Source organism: Cebidichthys violaceus, unplaced genomic scaffold (genome assembly GCF_023349555.1).
Source record: "Cebidichthys violaceus isolate CVI_PGR_0920_01 unplaced genomic scaffold, fCebVio1.0.p SCAF_16, whole genome shotgun sequence".
In the NCBI taxonomy this organism is placed as follows: domain Eukaryota; kingdom Metazoa; phylum Chordata; class Actinopteri; order Perciformes; family Stichaeidae; genus Cebidichthys; species Cebidichthys violaceus.
The window spans coordinates 3857545-3873668 of record NW_027176329.1 but is presented as its reverse complement, the minus strand read 5'-3'; the positions used below and the strand labels follow the sequence as shown (position 1 = coordinate 3873668).

The 16124-nt window shown below is 42.1% G+C and overlaps 1 protein-coding gene across 2 annotated transcripts in view; it reads left to right on the top strand.

Annotated features, from left to right (window-relative positions):
• The window catches only part of gabbr1b (gamma-aminobutyric acid (GABA) B receptor, 1b), a 160415-nt gene that overhangs the window by 109751 nt on the left and 34540 nt on the right, over window positions 1-16124 (top strand). For both annotated transcript variants that reach the window (XM_068710790.1, XM_068710789.1), the window contains exons 12-15: window positions 962-1153; window positions 9692-9937; window positions 10091-10154; window positions 15249-15326. In XM_068710790.1, the coding sequence (XP_068566891.1) occupies window positions 962-1153; window positions 9692-9937; window positions 10091-10154; window positions 15249-15326 (580 nt within the window). The remainder of the gene's footprint in view (window positions 1-961; window positions 1154-9691; window positions 9938-10090; window positions 10155-15248; window positions 15327-16124) is intronic.

Genomic DNA, 16124 nt, shown 5'->3' with positions numbered 1-16124 from the left:
TTACTGTGTTTACAGAATTTCAATCTGAAAGAAGTACGTTAATGGATTTGTTGAAGATACTCGTGTTTTAAATCTTTTTTACTGTGTGCATATGTGCATAGTGAGCAACTTCCAAAGATTTTTACTGTCAGCTATAGCTTGCTATGGTGATTACGCAGCTCATGCTAATGTTTGTTTGCCAGAATTAATGTTATTATTAGTAACTAAAAGTTCCTCGCGTACAGATCACAGCACTGAAGCAATTAGAAATCTGAGATAAAAGCAGGTTTCTAGTTGTCTAGTTGGAAAACATTTTAATAATATGATGCTAACTCTTATCCCAAGAAATTATTTAAAATGTTGGTTTAAAGTATAAAGAATGCAAAAGCACACAAACGGTGGGAGTGAGGGGAGGTTGATGGGTCCAACACAAAGCAGTCTTTACTCCAGGAAACCGCTGTTTGTTCCGCATGTGAAACGTTGATTTTCACGTAACTTCAGTAACGACACTTCTTCAGTTATTTTAACCCAAATGACGACCTTTTCCTAAAGCTAAGTAGTTTTGTTGCCTAAACCAAACTGGGTATTTCCTGATCTATTCCTAAACCTAACTAAGTAGGTTTGTTGCCTAAAGCTAACAAAGTAACTCACAGCCATGTTTGTTGTTTACGTTCATAATGATAATTTGGGGGAGTGGCTTGTAGGGAGGTCTGAAGGGACGGGCTGTGAGTGTTGCCGACTTGTAGGGATTTCTGAGCTAGTGCTGCTTTTTTTTCACTTGCTTCGGAAAAGAGTTGGCAACACTGACCTGGGTTTTCAGTTGGACATTTTTCTACATCTAGCCTACTCTTTCTGGGTTTTTAAGTATTACCTGCCCAAGTTCTGAATGTATGAAATATGAATGTCTTTGTTTGCCCTCTCAGTAGCTGTTCATGTGTCACATTCGTCTTCCTGATCTCATCGCTGCACTGTCCCTCTGCAGGTGTATAAGGAGAAGCTGTATGGGAAGAAGTATGTATGGTTCCTCATCGGCTGGTACGCAGACAACTGGTTCAAGATCAAGGACCCCTCCATTAACTGTACTATTGAGCAGATGACAGAGGCAGTGGATGGTCATGTGACCACTGAGATCGTCATGCTCAACCCAGAGACGGTGCGGGGAGCCTCCAACCTGGTAAGACGCACAATATCTCATAATGTAGCAGTGGTGCTCAACAGAAACATGTGCAGCTGCAGACGCTGAAGAGAATTTATAATGAATGCACTAATACACTTTAAATACAATAACTGTGTAAAAAGCATAGCTGTGTATACTCTGGTTTACCTTTAGTTGAGTGTGGTTCTTCCATGGGGATAGATCTACTATTAAATGTGTGTTTTTCTGGGATTTCCCAACCTTTTCCAGGTAGGATATTCACCAGAGTCCATTACAAATCTTTGTTTCAAAGATTTCCAAGACATGTTGCATTGATAGTAGTGCAGCAAAAAGCTTCCATCTGTCTGGAACATTACTGAAACAAGGGAAGCTACACTGGAAACAAGTCAAGTTGAATGCTATTTGCAGCTTATTTCTCTTTTACAATGAAAAAAAAAAGCATAGAAAGAGTCCTATTAGACCAGATGACTTGTAAAGACAGACAGCTTTTTTAATATAAGAACCATCACCTTATATTTTATATGTTATGGTTCATATGAGTGCTCAAAGTGCTGTTACTCAGCAGCAATGTTTATTGCCCATCTATTCATGCATGTACATCCCTGTGTGCGTCCTACTGATTCAAACAAAACAAGGACTAAATAAGAAAAGCATGGCTCCACTAGTGCTCAGAAACTAGCTTTGTCTTTAAGATATTTAACTGAGAGCACCATCTTTCCCTAACCTTAACTAAATGCTTTGGTTTGTCTTAATCCAAATCGTAACCATGCTTAGTTGCTGGAAGCAGAAAGTAGGACCGTGTTCAATATTAACCTTTCCTCTTTCTGTTGTAAAAAACAGAATTGAGGCAGCACTCTGTTTGTTATTTGCCACTGCAAATGTGTTACATTAAAACCTTTAATTAGCAATATCCAGTAAATGTGTGCTTTTAAAACAACATGCCCCATTAAGATTGTAAAATAATTGGAAGTGGCTGAATTGTGAGAGAATTGGTCAAAAGAGTACTTCCATGAACAACAGGAGGAAATCCATCTCCATCCTTTGTCTCCAATTCAATAGATCAACACAGAATTTCACTTTTGTTGGCAAACGTAATTCATTGCTTGTAAGGAATTCCCATTAATTGTGTATGAAACCTTTATTTGACCTGACCTGAATATATAGTCATTTCAATCTGAAACATGGTGAAAAGGCTTACTGTTTTGCTGCAGGTGCTTGCTGGTGCTGATACTAAAACGCCATGAAACATAGAAGGTGGATTTTTATGAACGGCCAGAGCTCGTTATCTGCCAGCCCTGTTGTCTGGAAGTTCTGTTTGAGTAAACAGGGGAGCACTTATGGCCTCTTATTGATCAAAATGCGGTGAAGTGATACCGGCTGTGTGAGGCGAGGAAAGCATCCAGGGAAAAAAAACAGGCTGCTGCCTCTCCCTTTCATCTTCAGCTCTGTGTCGGAACGGATTAAACCAATTACCAATCACACTTTCTCTGGCTCGATTTGACAGTGTGATTTTTTTAATCACTGAGATAAATAATAATAATTTATCTAGTTTCTGTACTAGCATATGGAGCTCACTTGGTAGAGTGGATAGCTGTTACTTGAGTTGTTGGTTCGATCCCAGAGCTCCTCCTGTTGTAGTGTCTTTGGGCAAGACACGAAACCCCAAATTGCTCCTAATTGGTGAATGAGAAAAAAATACAAGTGGCTTTGGACACACGTGTCTGTCAAATAAATGTAATGTAAATGTGCATAGTGAGCAACTTCCAGAATGTTAATGTTTGTTTAACAGACTGTGTTTTACAGTAAAACAGTAACAGAAATTTAAAGAAAACATGAAGATACATGATACAAGATACAACAGTAGATAAAATGAGAATCCAAAACCCAAGGAGGTCTGGAAGCACCAAACTCTCTCCATTACTTCATTGCTCATCAACTCCAATACATTCACAAATGGACAGATATAGAACAAACATTGTGTAAAGACATCCATATTTCAGACTATATGGATGTCCATAGCTGCAACTCTGACAGCCTGGAGGAAATTCTACCAAATAACTATCAGCACAATCTCACCTAATAAAGTTCCATCTGGAACAATCCTGACTTCTTAATGAACAGAAAACCACTAAATGTTTCTTCATGGACTATTAAAGGTATCGCACATCTCAAACACATCTTCCATAATAACACCTTAGTCTCAGTCTCTTATTTGGTTCAGAAGCATGGAATTGGGGAAAATCACTTCTCACAATACCTCCAGATAAAATCGTCAACATTAAATGATTTAACTCAAATCCTCCTCTACTAACATCAGAACTTTTTAACATCACTAAAAGGAAAAAATTGCTATCCAAAATCTATAAAGTAATCTCTGCATCCGGCCGAACAATATCCCTTCCTTCAACTTCAAAAAATAGGAACAAGGCGTACAAATCATCCCCAGTGATGACTTCTGGACTCAAATCTGTAAAAACATCATCTCCACATCCACAAACACAAACATTCAACTCATTCCATTCAAAATTATTCATAGAGTACACTACAGAGAGAAAAGAAGGTTTGAAATGGGATTCACAGACCCTGAAATGTGTCCGCACTGCACACAAAGCACCACAGACACCTATATTCATGCCACATAGAACTGTAAACCAATCCAGCAATTCTGGCAGAACATCATCGACAACCTCTCTCTCCATTTGGGCTGCCACATCCCGCTTTCCCCTCCCCTCTGCTTACTTGGAGACATATCCAACATTAACCCAAACAACCCATCCAGTAGAATACTCATAGCTCTAATCATCGGCAAGAAAACCATCCTCATGAACTGGAAATCAAGACACAAAATCAGTACTACACAATGGACAAACCTATTAATTGAACACATATCAATGGAAAAACGATCTGATCATTAAAACAACAAACCGCTGACTGTGACTTCATTTGGAACCAATTTGTCAAAACCCTCAACTTTCACTCATCTCTACACAAATTTCACTCATCAACTCTTTTTGAGGGTCCACCATTCACAATGAAGACACACAGCATCATTCACACACACACACACACACACACACACACACACACACACACACACACACACACACACACACACACATATCAGCCGTCACACATGTACCATGATCCCTATGTATTCCTTATCTGACACTCACAAACATGCACCCTTGATTGAAATATATCCCATATTACTACCTAACCTAAATCAACACCCCTCACTCCCCCATCAAACGGATCACGCATGAATGGACTCACACACACACACACACACACACACACACACACACACACACACACACACACACACACATACACTTACATAGATTTTGCTGGACCCCTGCCTCTCACTTTTATACTCCTCAGTCTAAACCTATGTTATTTTCCTCAGTGTCCTTATGTCCTTTGTTCTCGTCTTACTTTGTATAATTTCTTGGCTCGTATATGTGTTTATGTACGTGTCTGCACTTGTTTTGTATTCAGCTCTCTACATAATAATAAAAAAAAGAGATCAAAATTCAGACAAACACAAAGAAGTCTAACCGTTTGGGAGGAAGCCATAAGATATGACTGAGGATTGTGCTCTAAAGGGAAAGCTATGCCTGCCTGAGATCATGAGCCGGTCAGACAGCAAATGCCTGGTCACCCACCAAGCAGGAACTTAACCAACCATAGTGTAACATGTAGCCATTGTCACGTTGTCTGCCCTTGTTTCCGCTGTTCTCCACATGCGTTCTCTACCTCCCTCACTTTATTAAACAGAACAGACCTCGCTGTGGCCTCTTTAATGTTGTATATTTGAAAGTCCCAATTTGTCAAATTCAGGAAAAGGGCATGGAAGAAGCTTGTATTAAAGCCTCACAAGTTTTTAAAAGTTCAGGTTAGAGTAAGTTTCCACAACGGGAAAAGGCTATTAGTGACAAGGTCACAGATATAAGACGGAGCCTGACAGTGTATAAAAACCAATAACAAAATCTTACAATCAATTCTATAAATGACAGGTAGCCAGTGTAGGTCACGTTTCTCACTTAGTAACCGGTCAGGGATACTACATATGAGTTGTCAATTATGACTCAAATCATACTCTGTCGCATCTACGGCTCCTTATCTGTGATTCAAATGTGTAGTTTCTGCAACACCTTACAGTGGTTGTGTTGTGACATATCTGGCAACAGACATCTGGTGAAAAAGTATTAAAAATATTCCCTGCTTTGTCATTTATTTTATCGACAATAGAGCTGAAATACTTTCCAATTCTGTTCATTGGCACATGGCTGATGATACTGTAGGCTTTTACTGTGATGATTGATCATTGACACCAATGATATTTTATTGTGTTTGTTAGTGCTGCTGCTGGCTGCACAGCTGGGAGCAGCAGGTTGACGTGCTGTCTCTAGTAGCGTGTCCTGGATGTTCTCCAGATGCTTCTGTCAGTATCAGAACCGATGTGACTGTGACCTTTTCTGGCCCCTCTGAGCCTTTCAGGTAATAGTTAGAAATAGTGTTGGATAGAAAAAAAACATACTTACAGTTTTATAGTTATTGGTTATTATAACTTATATTAACTTTAATATTGTAGCACTTTTTTAAGCTGAGCAAAGTGTTTAACAGTAAAACTGAGTAAAAATGCTTACATATTTAGTAACAACTAAACAACAAAGAAAAGGCTTCCAGATAAAAGTTTAAGGAGGTGATTTAAAAGATGAGACAAAGTTGGCTAGCCTGAGATATGCAGGCAGGAGTTCCAAAACTGAGGCAGAAAAGGCCCGGTCACCTTGGGGAACAAGGTGAATGGTTGCAGTGAGACCCTGGATCTCAGGCTGTGGCTCATAATGGATTAACATACCAATAACTAGGGACCTGACCATGCAAAGTCTTAAAAGTTACTCCCAAAATCTTAAAAGCATCTCTGAAACTCACTAGGAGAGTGTGAAATATTGTGATAATAGTAGTGATTGTGATCTAGAGCTAGAGTTTGTTGAACATTTAGCAGCAGTTTTGTGATGGGGCTGAAGCCAGAGCAGCTTACAGCAGTCCATGGGAGAGGAAATAAAGTCATGGACTACTTTCTCAAGATCTGCAACTGTTAAAGTAATTTCATTTTAGCTGTTGTCCACAGCTAAGCAAAGCATGAGTGTACCTCGGTTCTTAGTTGTCAAATGATTGATGTTTGAGTTAAATGTAACCGATAGATCATGTGCAGACCCCTTAATACTAGATGATAAACAACCAAGTTTGGATTTTAGAGGAGGTTGGGGAACACGTGTGAACTCTGTGATCTTTTTGTCCTTGTGTCCTTAGGGTGAGTGGCACTAGAGGAAAGCTCATATGTCTTTAAAAGACAGGGTTCCTCATCTGGGGAGCATGAGTGTGCCCACTCTATTTCATAGCAATCTTTGCCCTACATTTAGATTTTTTTGTGTAAAATGTGGTTTGATGGTGAAGACAAAAAAAAGATGTTAGAGGGTTAAACAAATCATTAGATGTGATCCTTTGAGGACCATGACTATCCACAGCAGTGGATGGGTAGATTGACCTGTCACTTACCATTGGCTCTTGCTTGGCTCATGTGTATTTTTTGAAAGTACTGGATGTATTCCACAAGCTGTTAACGGTTGTTAGTAAAGGTACATTGTTATGTAGTCTGCACAGTGCATTCGTGCTATGACTAGTTTTTCTTTAAATGCATCTGTAAAGGGTATACTGCTGGTTGGCAGTGGGGTGTTTTGATATAGATGGTAGAAACCTGTTTCTATAGATTTTTTGTAACACATGATGACATGCAAGTTTTTAATAGCTTATCCTGATTAAAAAGGATAGGGTTTTCAAAGGCTGCACCCCATGAGACAGTCTGAAATGAAGGTGATAATTGTCTCCACTCCAGGCATAGGTGTTAGAGGAGCTGACAGGCTGGAAGATGGATTCACATAATGATGCATGCAATGCATTTTGGTTTAATTAAACCCAGGAAGTTTAGTGAGAGCAAAAGAGTTGTTCAGTGAATAAGTCTGTAGACTAATCAAAACGCGAAGACAATTTTTTGTGCGGTGCAAATATATGCAAAGTCACAGACGCGAATCTGACACACTGTCTGGATTCAAGGATAAACTGATTAAAATTTGGTCGTCATTCTCAATGAGGTCACTTTGACCTCACAAATCACGTCTTTGGCCATAACTCAAGAATTCATATGTTAATTATCACAAAATCACACATGTAAAATGATGACATTTTGGACTGACTGCAACTGTAAACGGAGCCGTACGACTGCTAGGCGGTAATTCTTGTGTTGTTTGTTTTGTTTATGTGATTGTTTGAAACCTCAGTGGTGTCACTGAAATGAGTGGGGAATCCAAATCCCTTATTGAATAGATAGATATAATCTAATTAGGTTTGACAAGGTTTGTCAGACACCAAAACACTGAACAGTAGCATAAAACACTATAAGACAGGATTTTGCAATCTATCCGTCTTGCGAGCATAACAGTTGAATTTCATTTTACCAAGTATTTACCAGGAAAATGGCTTGCACATATACGCCTAGGCAGTGCCATTAAAATGTTTTTTCGTAAAAGAGATTTAAACGTAGTACTAGATTTAGCAAACCTAATCTCAGGTAAGGTCATTCCAGAGTTTTGATCTGGTCTTGGTTTATAGTCTTAGTCACCAGTAAGCAAATGGTAAAAGGACTGTACTGTACAGCGCTTTTCTAGTCTCCCGACCACTCTCTTCACTACTTGTCATCATTCATCCATTCACACCCATTTATACACTGATGACAGGGTTACTGGGCTACAGGGGCTACCGGGCTACAGGGGCTACAGGGCTACTGGGGCTACCGGGCTACAGGGGCTACAGGGGCTACAAGGGCTAGAGGAGCTACCGGGCTACAGGGGCTACCGGGCTACAGGGGCTACAGGGGCTACCGGGCTACCGGGGCTACAGGAGCTACCGGGCTACAGGGGCTACAGGGGCTACAAGGGCTACCGGGCTACAGGGGCTACCGGGCTAGAGGGGCTACAAGGGCTACAGGGGCTACAGGAGCTACCGGGCTACAAGGGCTACCGGGGCTACCGGGCTACAGGGGCTACAGGAGCTACCAGGCTACAGGGGCTACAAGGGCTACAGGGGCTACCGGACTATAGGGGCGCCCAGAGTTTTGATCTGGTCTTGGTTTATAGCCCTTAGTCACCAGTAAGCAAATGGTAAAAGGACTGTACTGTACAGCGCTTTTCTAGTCTCCCGACCACTCTCTTCACTACTTGTCATCATTCATCCATTCACACCCATTTATACACTGATGACAGGGGTTAATGGGCTACAGGGGCTACCGGGCTACAGGGGCTACCGGGCTACAGGGGCTACAGGGGCTACTGGGCTACCGGGGCTACCGGGCTACAGGGGCTACAGGGGCTACCGGGCTACAGGGGCTACCGGGCTACAGGGGCTACAAGGGCTACAGGCGCTACCGGGCTACAGGGGCTACCGGGCTACAGGGGCTACTGGGCTACAGGGGCTACCGGGCTACAGGGGCTACCGGGCTACAAGGGCTACAGGAGCTACCGGGCTACAGGGGCTACCGGGCTAGAGGGGCTACCGGGCTACAGGGGCTACCGGGCTACAGGGGCTACCGGGCTACAAGGGCTACAGGAGCTACCGGGCTACAGGAGCTACCGGGCTACAAGGGCTACCGGGGCTACCGGGCTACAGGGGCTACAGGAGCTACCGGGCTACAGGGGCTACAGGAGCTACCGGGCTACAGGGGCTACAAGGGCTACCGGGGCTACCGGGCTATAGGGGCGCCCGTCAGGATCTAACATTCACATACATATATACTTAACATGCTTCAGTCAATAAATTGATGAACTTCTATTTTTATTTCTAACTGGTGGTAACAACAACAGGGATGCAACGGACAGTAAAGAATCTGTCAGTCTACAGCATCTGATGCACATTGTGCCTAAATAAATCAGCCATTATGCATCATTATACAACATCACTGCAAACCCTTCCATAACTGTATGGGAGTCAAGCCAAATGGTTAACACCTCCTTTATGTGGTAATTAAGGTAATTTGGTGGCACAACTTATAAACCCATAATGAAAATGTATTGCAAAGAGTACTTTGGTGGGTATAATCTTTTCATAACTGATAGAACTGAGGGGCCGAGCTACAAAACTTGTTATAAGCTCTAGCTTTCCTTTAATTATAGGGACGCAGAATACAATCATATGAACTATATTTGCAGTGGCAATTTGTAAGGGTTTTGTAAGGCACTGTTCTGGCACATCAGGTCAGAAATGTCTAATACGGGTCAAGTTACAATAAGCAAAAAATCTCCACTTCAGAATAACGCTTGAGTTATTCATGAAGGTACTCAGTTTGCGAAAGGAAAACAAGTTCACCTCAATGATATTACAATTTGAATCACTCAAAACTGCTATCAACACAATCAGACCAACTGATGTTAGGATTTAATGGCATGAACATCATCCACGTGTAACCAAGCACTATCTCTTGCCATGATCTCTCCTCTCCAGACATCTCAGGAATTTCTAGCCCAGCTAATGTCTAAACTCGGGGGTAAAAATCCAGAGGAGACAGGCGGTTTCCAGGAGGCCCCCCTGGCCTACGATGCTGTGTGGGCTCTAGCCCTGGCCCTCAACAAAACCGTGGGACCCCTAAAGGCAAAGGGTCACCGGCTAGAAGATTTCAACTACAACAACCGAGATATCACAGCTGAGATCTACCGAGCCCTGAACACCAGCTCCTTCGAAGGAGTCTCAGTAAGTACAAAACCCAGAGGAGGGAGGAGTTGCAGAAAGTGAGAAAGGGTTGAGAGTGCTGGATAGTAATATGAGAGAGAGAGGGTGGGGGTAGCGGCAGCACTCTGATGGAAGGGGATGTTAAAACATTTAAATTCTGCCTTTTTCTTTCAGGGCCATGTTGTTTTTGACGCTCAAGGGTCTAGGATGGCCTGGACTCTTATTGAACAGCTACAAGGTATGACACAGCACATGTCCCTGCTTGAAAATGGAATTATTTTTGATAATCAGCTTATTAGATACAATGTCTGTTAATCTTGTGCTTTCCATCAAACTATCCATATTTACTATATACATTAAGGGTGTAACAATACACGTATTCGCATTGAACCGTTCGGTACAAAGCTTACGGTTCGGTACGCATTACGAACCGAACAATGCGTTTGAATAATACTAAGCTTAAATTGTGGGAAATATAATGCGCTCAACATGGCAACCCACTCGACATAACAGACAACGTGCTGTCTGACACGCCCACCACGGAAGAACAACATTCTACACGCTATGCTAAACTAGCTTAGCAGGAAAACCAACAGCAGCACACACGCTACAAACTCTCCCCACAACGTTTAGGCAGCTATTCCCTACTGATTTAAACAGGGCTAAAGCAATCGCCACGGCAATTGTTATATGTATAGCTGCGGATATGAGACTCTACTCTATAGTGGAAAAGTCAGGCTGTACTAGCATGCTTAATGCTATTGAGCCTCGTGACACTACTCCTTCACAAGCCCATTTCACCAGACCATAATTCCTGCTTTGTTAAAGAAAACAAAAGTCCAAACAGAGAATCAAATGTCCGAAGCACCCGCTGTTGCTCTGACAACAGATGACCAGACGTGACAGGCTACACAAAGCTACCTGACTGGAGATGAAGAGCCATGTTCTTCAGACACGCCCCATTAAGAGTCTCACAATGCATGAATTAGTCAAGCGGCTAGCGGACTTTAGTTAGTTAGTAAGCTACTTTTTTTCGAAAACAACATTAAACGTAAACTGATGATGCAAAAGATAATCTTAAAAAGTATGAATGGTAGAAATAAGAAAATATATAGCAGACGTGTCATTAAGGAATCTGAGAAGAAACTGTTGTTTCAGAACTTTTCATGAGAATCCCTGTGAGATTTTGGTCCTCAGTCAAAAACTGTTTGGTAAACCTGACCTAGGTAATAATCTTGCTGCTTTAAGAATTCATAGAACAATGGTTACATATACGTAACCCTCATTTTAATGTCTACAGTCAGCCCACTATCACAAAGAAATATGCCTATATTGAATGATTCAATATAGGCATAAGCTTTCATCTTTAATTGACTGAAGCAGTAGTAGCTGTGTTTCGTTCTTAATCTGGGGGCTTAGTATGAAAGGCAATGTCATAGATTAAAAATGTTGGGTTTTGCTGTTTGTTTGCCATGAATATGACACACTTATTGTAATTATAATTTACTGACTCAAAAAAGTGTTTCTTGGATTTCTTTTTGTTTATCTCAGGAACAGCTAGCTAGTCTTTGACATTCAGCAGTAGTCTACAGTCACATGGAAAACAAAAACTTCTCTAGAGTAATCAAATTATTACTCTGAATTAACTTGCAAGTCGATCAGTTTTCCTGTTGGATAGCTGCATGACTGCGTTTTTCATAGAATGGAACAGAGATGGCTGAGTGGTGATGGTAGTGTCTTAGTTACGAGAGGTTCTGGTTGGCTGGCTGCCTTTTGTTATCATATTCAGTCTGTCTGTGCTTTATGTCTCTATGACAGCGCTGAGATCTGTGACTATTGGAGGATTTCCGTATATTTTTGGGACTGATTCAAAATTGAGCTTGTTTTGCTGATTTTCTTCTTTGGTGCTGGCCTCCTTCTACCCGCAAGGGGAGGATCAGTGATGAACTGCACTTTGTTTGATGGTAATTGGAACTGTGCTGACCCTGGGCATCGAGCCTTAGCTAAGGAGAAAGATAGACATGGAAATACAGTGCTCATTCAAGCCTCTTGTCATCTTCACAACATAAACTTTCACTGGCTTTACAAAAGTCTTCAGGTCCCCAGTTGTAGTCGTAAGTAGTTGGAAGGCTTTGGAAAGGACAAGGAAGTAGTGGAAGTTTGTGATCCTCTAAAGGCAGATGCTTCTCTGTCATGTGCTGCAGTATGTACTGTATGTGAGCAGGCAGAATCTGTAGCTGCGTAGAGGATCCTGTTGTAGCCAATGTGCCTGAAATATAGTCATACATTTTGGGGCTAAGGGCTTACCTGGACACCACAAGAACTGTGACTGGTCAGCGACAGCCGCTTTGTTGTGGCTGTTAAAGGTAGCGTGATTCAGGTCAAAGAACGACGACTCGGTAACGCTTTAGATTACTGCCCGCAATTTACTGCGTAGTTACTGTGGAGTTATGGTGTAATCTTTTGTAATAACGCTGTATTAAAGTGAACTGTGGCTCAGAGGTACGGCGGGTAGTCTTCCAATCAGAAGATCGATCCCTGGCTCCTCCAGTAGGCATGTCGAAAGGGTCCTTGGGCAAGACACTGAAGCCCAAATTACTCCTGACGGCGATGCCATCGGTGTGTCAATGTGTGTGAATGATGTAGTGTGCAGCGCTTTGAGGGGAAAGAAGGCTAGAAAGACGCTATACAAATACAAGTCCATTTACCATTTACTATATGTAGGTACTGGGGAACAAGATGTGAATTATTGTAATAAAGGAGTAACAATTTGGGATCTTACAAAGAACTTTTAATATAGTTATTATTCAACTACTGGGTGCATATTCTATAGAGAAAATAGCTGGAATAGAACACCTTATTCTCATCTTCTGGAACAAAGTGGGAAAACGTCCTTCCCCAAAAGCTATGCGGGGACTGACCAACTGAAGTGTTTAGCCTCTCGAAGCTAGCCTTGACATCCATGTAATCATGGATAGCAGGCCGTGCTACACAGCACTGACATAGTTTGTAGCCAACTTAGTCTTCTCCGCCACTGGCCAAGGTGCTGGAAACGGATGCCACCAATGACTTGGCCCAATGGATTTGGTTGATTATTCTGTATAGTCAGTAATGCACATTTTAAAAGAGAATTTCGAGCAAATGTGAGGAAGTGACTGTTGCTGCGTCGTGCGAGCAGCGGCAAGCATCTGTCTTGTGTTTGGAGCGTGTGTCTGTGTGTCAGAAGGAATGACACACATCCTATTCCGTCATTGCTTCTGACCCCAATCAGTGGCCGGTTGAAACAGGCGGCGCTTCCTTAAAAGGAGGGAGCTCTTGGAAGCAAGTAGACGTCTTCCTTACATATTTTAACCCCTAATCCTAACTAAGTAGTTTTATTGCCTGAACCTAACTATGTTGAAGATGGAAGTTTATTTTGAAATGCATGTCAGCATGTAACTGACACGTGTTGCTGGCTTTCGTTGGAAAACACCAAAAACTCTTTGTGTGATATTATGGGAACTGTTGCATGAGGATACGTTGTCAGGGTATGCAGTCTATAATCTTGCAGTTAGTTCCTCCCTTCATTTATCTAGTTAGATGGTAACTACAGAGCACACGTCGATGTGTCCTTGGGCAAGACTCTTAACCTTAAATTGCTCCCGTAGTCTGTGTCTGCGGTGTATGGATGCTTTATGAATGTTAGATAGTTCTGATAGCGCTATACAAGTACAAGTCCATTTACCATTTACCAAATGTCCGATATGAGATTGGTTGAATCCATGTCTCTTCCTCAGTGGTGAGCACCCTGTTGGCGTGAACGTTGTCGAATGTGTCCGTGTTAAGATGAGATGTAAACTTCCGTTCTGTCCTGTCATTTTTGGCAGTCAAATATTTATCTATATCTATTTTTGGCAACCATGCGTTTAAATGTATTAAGCAGAATGCATCTTTTTTGTGAGCTTGTCAGCTCTTCATGAAACAAGAAATAAAAAGTTAAAAGTTAAGACAATGACTATCTTTAGCTGCCTCAGCCCTTGCTGTAGAGCATAAGAAGTGTTGGATGGTTGGCTGTAGGAATTATGACCAATGACTACTTGACGATTAGGAGTGGAGTTCAGTGGGTGGTGGTTTGATGCCCCTGGGCTGTGCGTCCATGTGCTACTGCACTGGGATATTGAAGTGTAATTACAGCAAACCACAGGATTGTGCTACAGCTGATGACAGGCCGGTTTCTCACATGGGTAGTTTTTTTTTATTAAAAGAGGCTTGCAGGGATCCCTCTGGCCTGAATTCCATTAATGAAATGTCCCATAAAGTGTATTGGTTCATAGAGCGGAAGAGCAAGGACGCTGGGCATCTGTCTGTGGGGATTTCCCAGAAGAAAAAAAAAAAGACTGTCGAAACATTACATTTGTATTTGAAGTGAACCAAAACTGCATACTTATCAAGGGCGAGCACAATTTGAAGTTGCTTCTTTGTACAAGCAGCCTGGTCGCACTGAAAGGGCTCCAATAAAACACTGCTTGGCCAGAGGCCTCCAGTGTCTGATACCGAACAAAAGGCATCCTTTAGTGTCTGTGTGAAACGCATCAGACTTTAAACTCCAATCAAAACCCATCTGCGTCATTATTACATGCTCGGAGCAATGGGCATCGTATTGGGAGTGAGAAGTCATCTAAGGGAGGGAGTGGTGGTGGTGGATGGGTCAAACAAACACATGACTTTTCCTCAGGGGAAACCAAAAGTTTGCCGACAGCATTATGTCACATGCCGTTGTGTCAGTTTGAAGAGTTTGCTGATATGATGCCTGAGTTTCAGGGTTGGTGCTGTTGAGAAAATAGCTCGATTTTTTTTTTTATTACCCAATCGAAAAACCCAGCTCTGTGTCGCCAACTCTTTTCCAATGAAAGTAGCAGCACTCGCTCCAAAAGTTGCTCAATCTAGCTCGGGTAGCCCGTCCAATCCTGTTCGAGCACAGTGAAATGATTGGACGGGCTGGATCAAATGCTCTTTCTTTTCCCAGTGCATTTCATCATTGTTTGCTCTCAGGATGAAATGAGACTTTCATCAAAAATATCAATGACATTTTGAGGAAGATTACCAACCCTTTAACACAAAAGCCCATGTTCTCAAACGTTAAACTTGTGTTGTCTAAAATTGGCAAATTAAACTTTACCTACTTGCCTGTTTGTTATACCTGCAATGCACACATTTTGGTTTCTATTAGAGATAACTAACCCTAACTGGTGGAACATTTATTACAGTTGGGGACACTAGAGCCCAGAGTGACCTCCTCTCTCTCTCTCTCTCTCTCTCTCTCTCTCTCTCTCTCTCTCTCTCTCTCTCACAGGAGGAAGCTATAAGAAGATTGGATACTACGACAGCACTAAAGGCAATCTGTCCTGGTATGGGAATGACAAGTGGATAGGTGAGGGACATTCATCTTCCTCAGCACCTTTATTTTCCTCTTTCTCACTGTCTGTTGCTCTCCTTCTCCCTTCGAATCTCCTCTTTTCTCTGACCCTGCAGCTTCGCCCTCTAATTCCTCTTTCCTTCCGCCATTGTTGCACTCTCTCTCTCTCTCTCTCTCTCTCTCTCTCTCTCTCTCTCTCTCTCTCTCTCTCTCTCTCTCTCTCTCTCTCTCCCTTCCACACTATACATACAAGGTTGGCTGCAAATGTTCATCGATCAATCAGTCAGGTTTTATTAAGCATGTGAGAACAGCTAAGCTCGCCAGACAACCAAGTGATGCAGCATTAAATAGAGCCACGGTTAGGGGCTTCATTTGGGCCGATGTGCTACGGAGCGACAATTTCACTCCATTTGCTAATTGAGATGAGAACCACTTCAAAGCTATGACAGCAGTGTAATAAATAGAAGATGCCAGTTGACAGTCTAAACAAAACTGGGATTGGGTCTCATGACCTTGACTTTGAGGAATGAAATTGTGTTCCCTAATCAGTACACAGGGGAGCTCTGTGTGTCCATGTCTGTTCTGACAAGATGCAGATCTAGAAGTGGTTCATGCCCCTGAAAACTGTGGAGGATAAATGGAAAACAAAACTGAGTGATGCAATGGTCAATAACAGGAAGATATACAGGTGGATATGGATGGACCTTCAGTTGTTTCTTCAGTTTGCTTGTTTGTCGACTGTCCGTCACGAGTGCTTTCTCAGACGGAGCTGATTGACTCACTTATCACAATCACAATCATAACCTCATCATT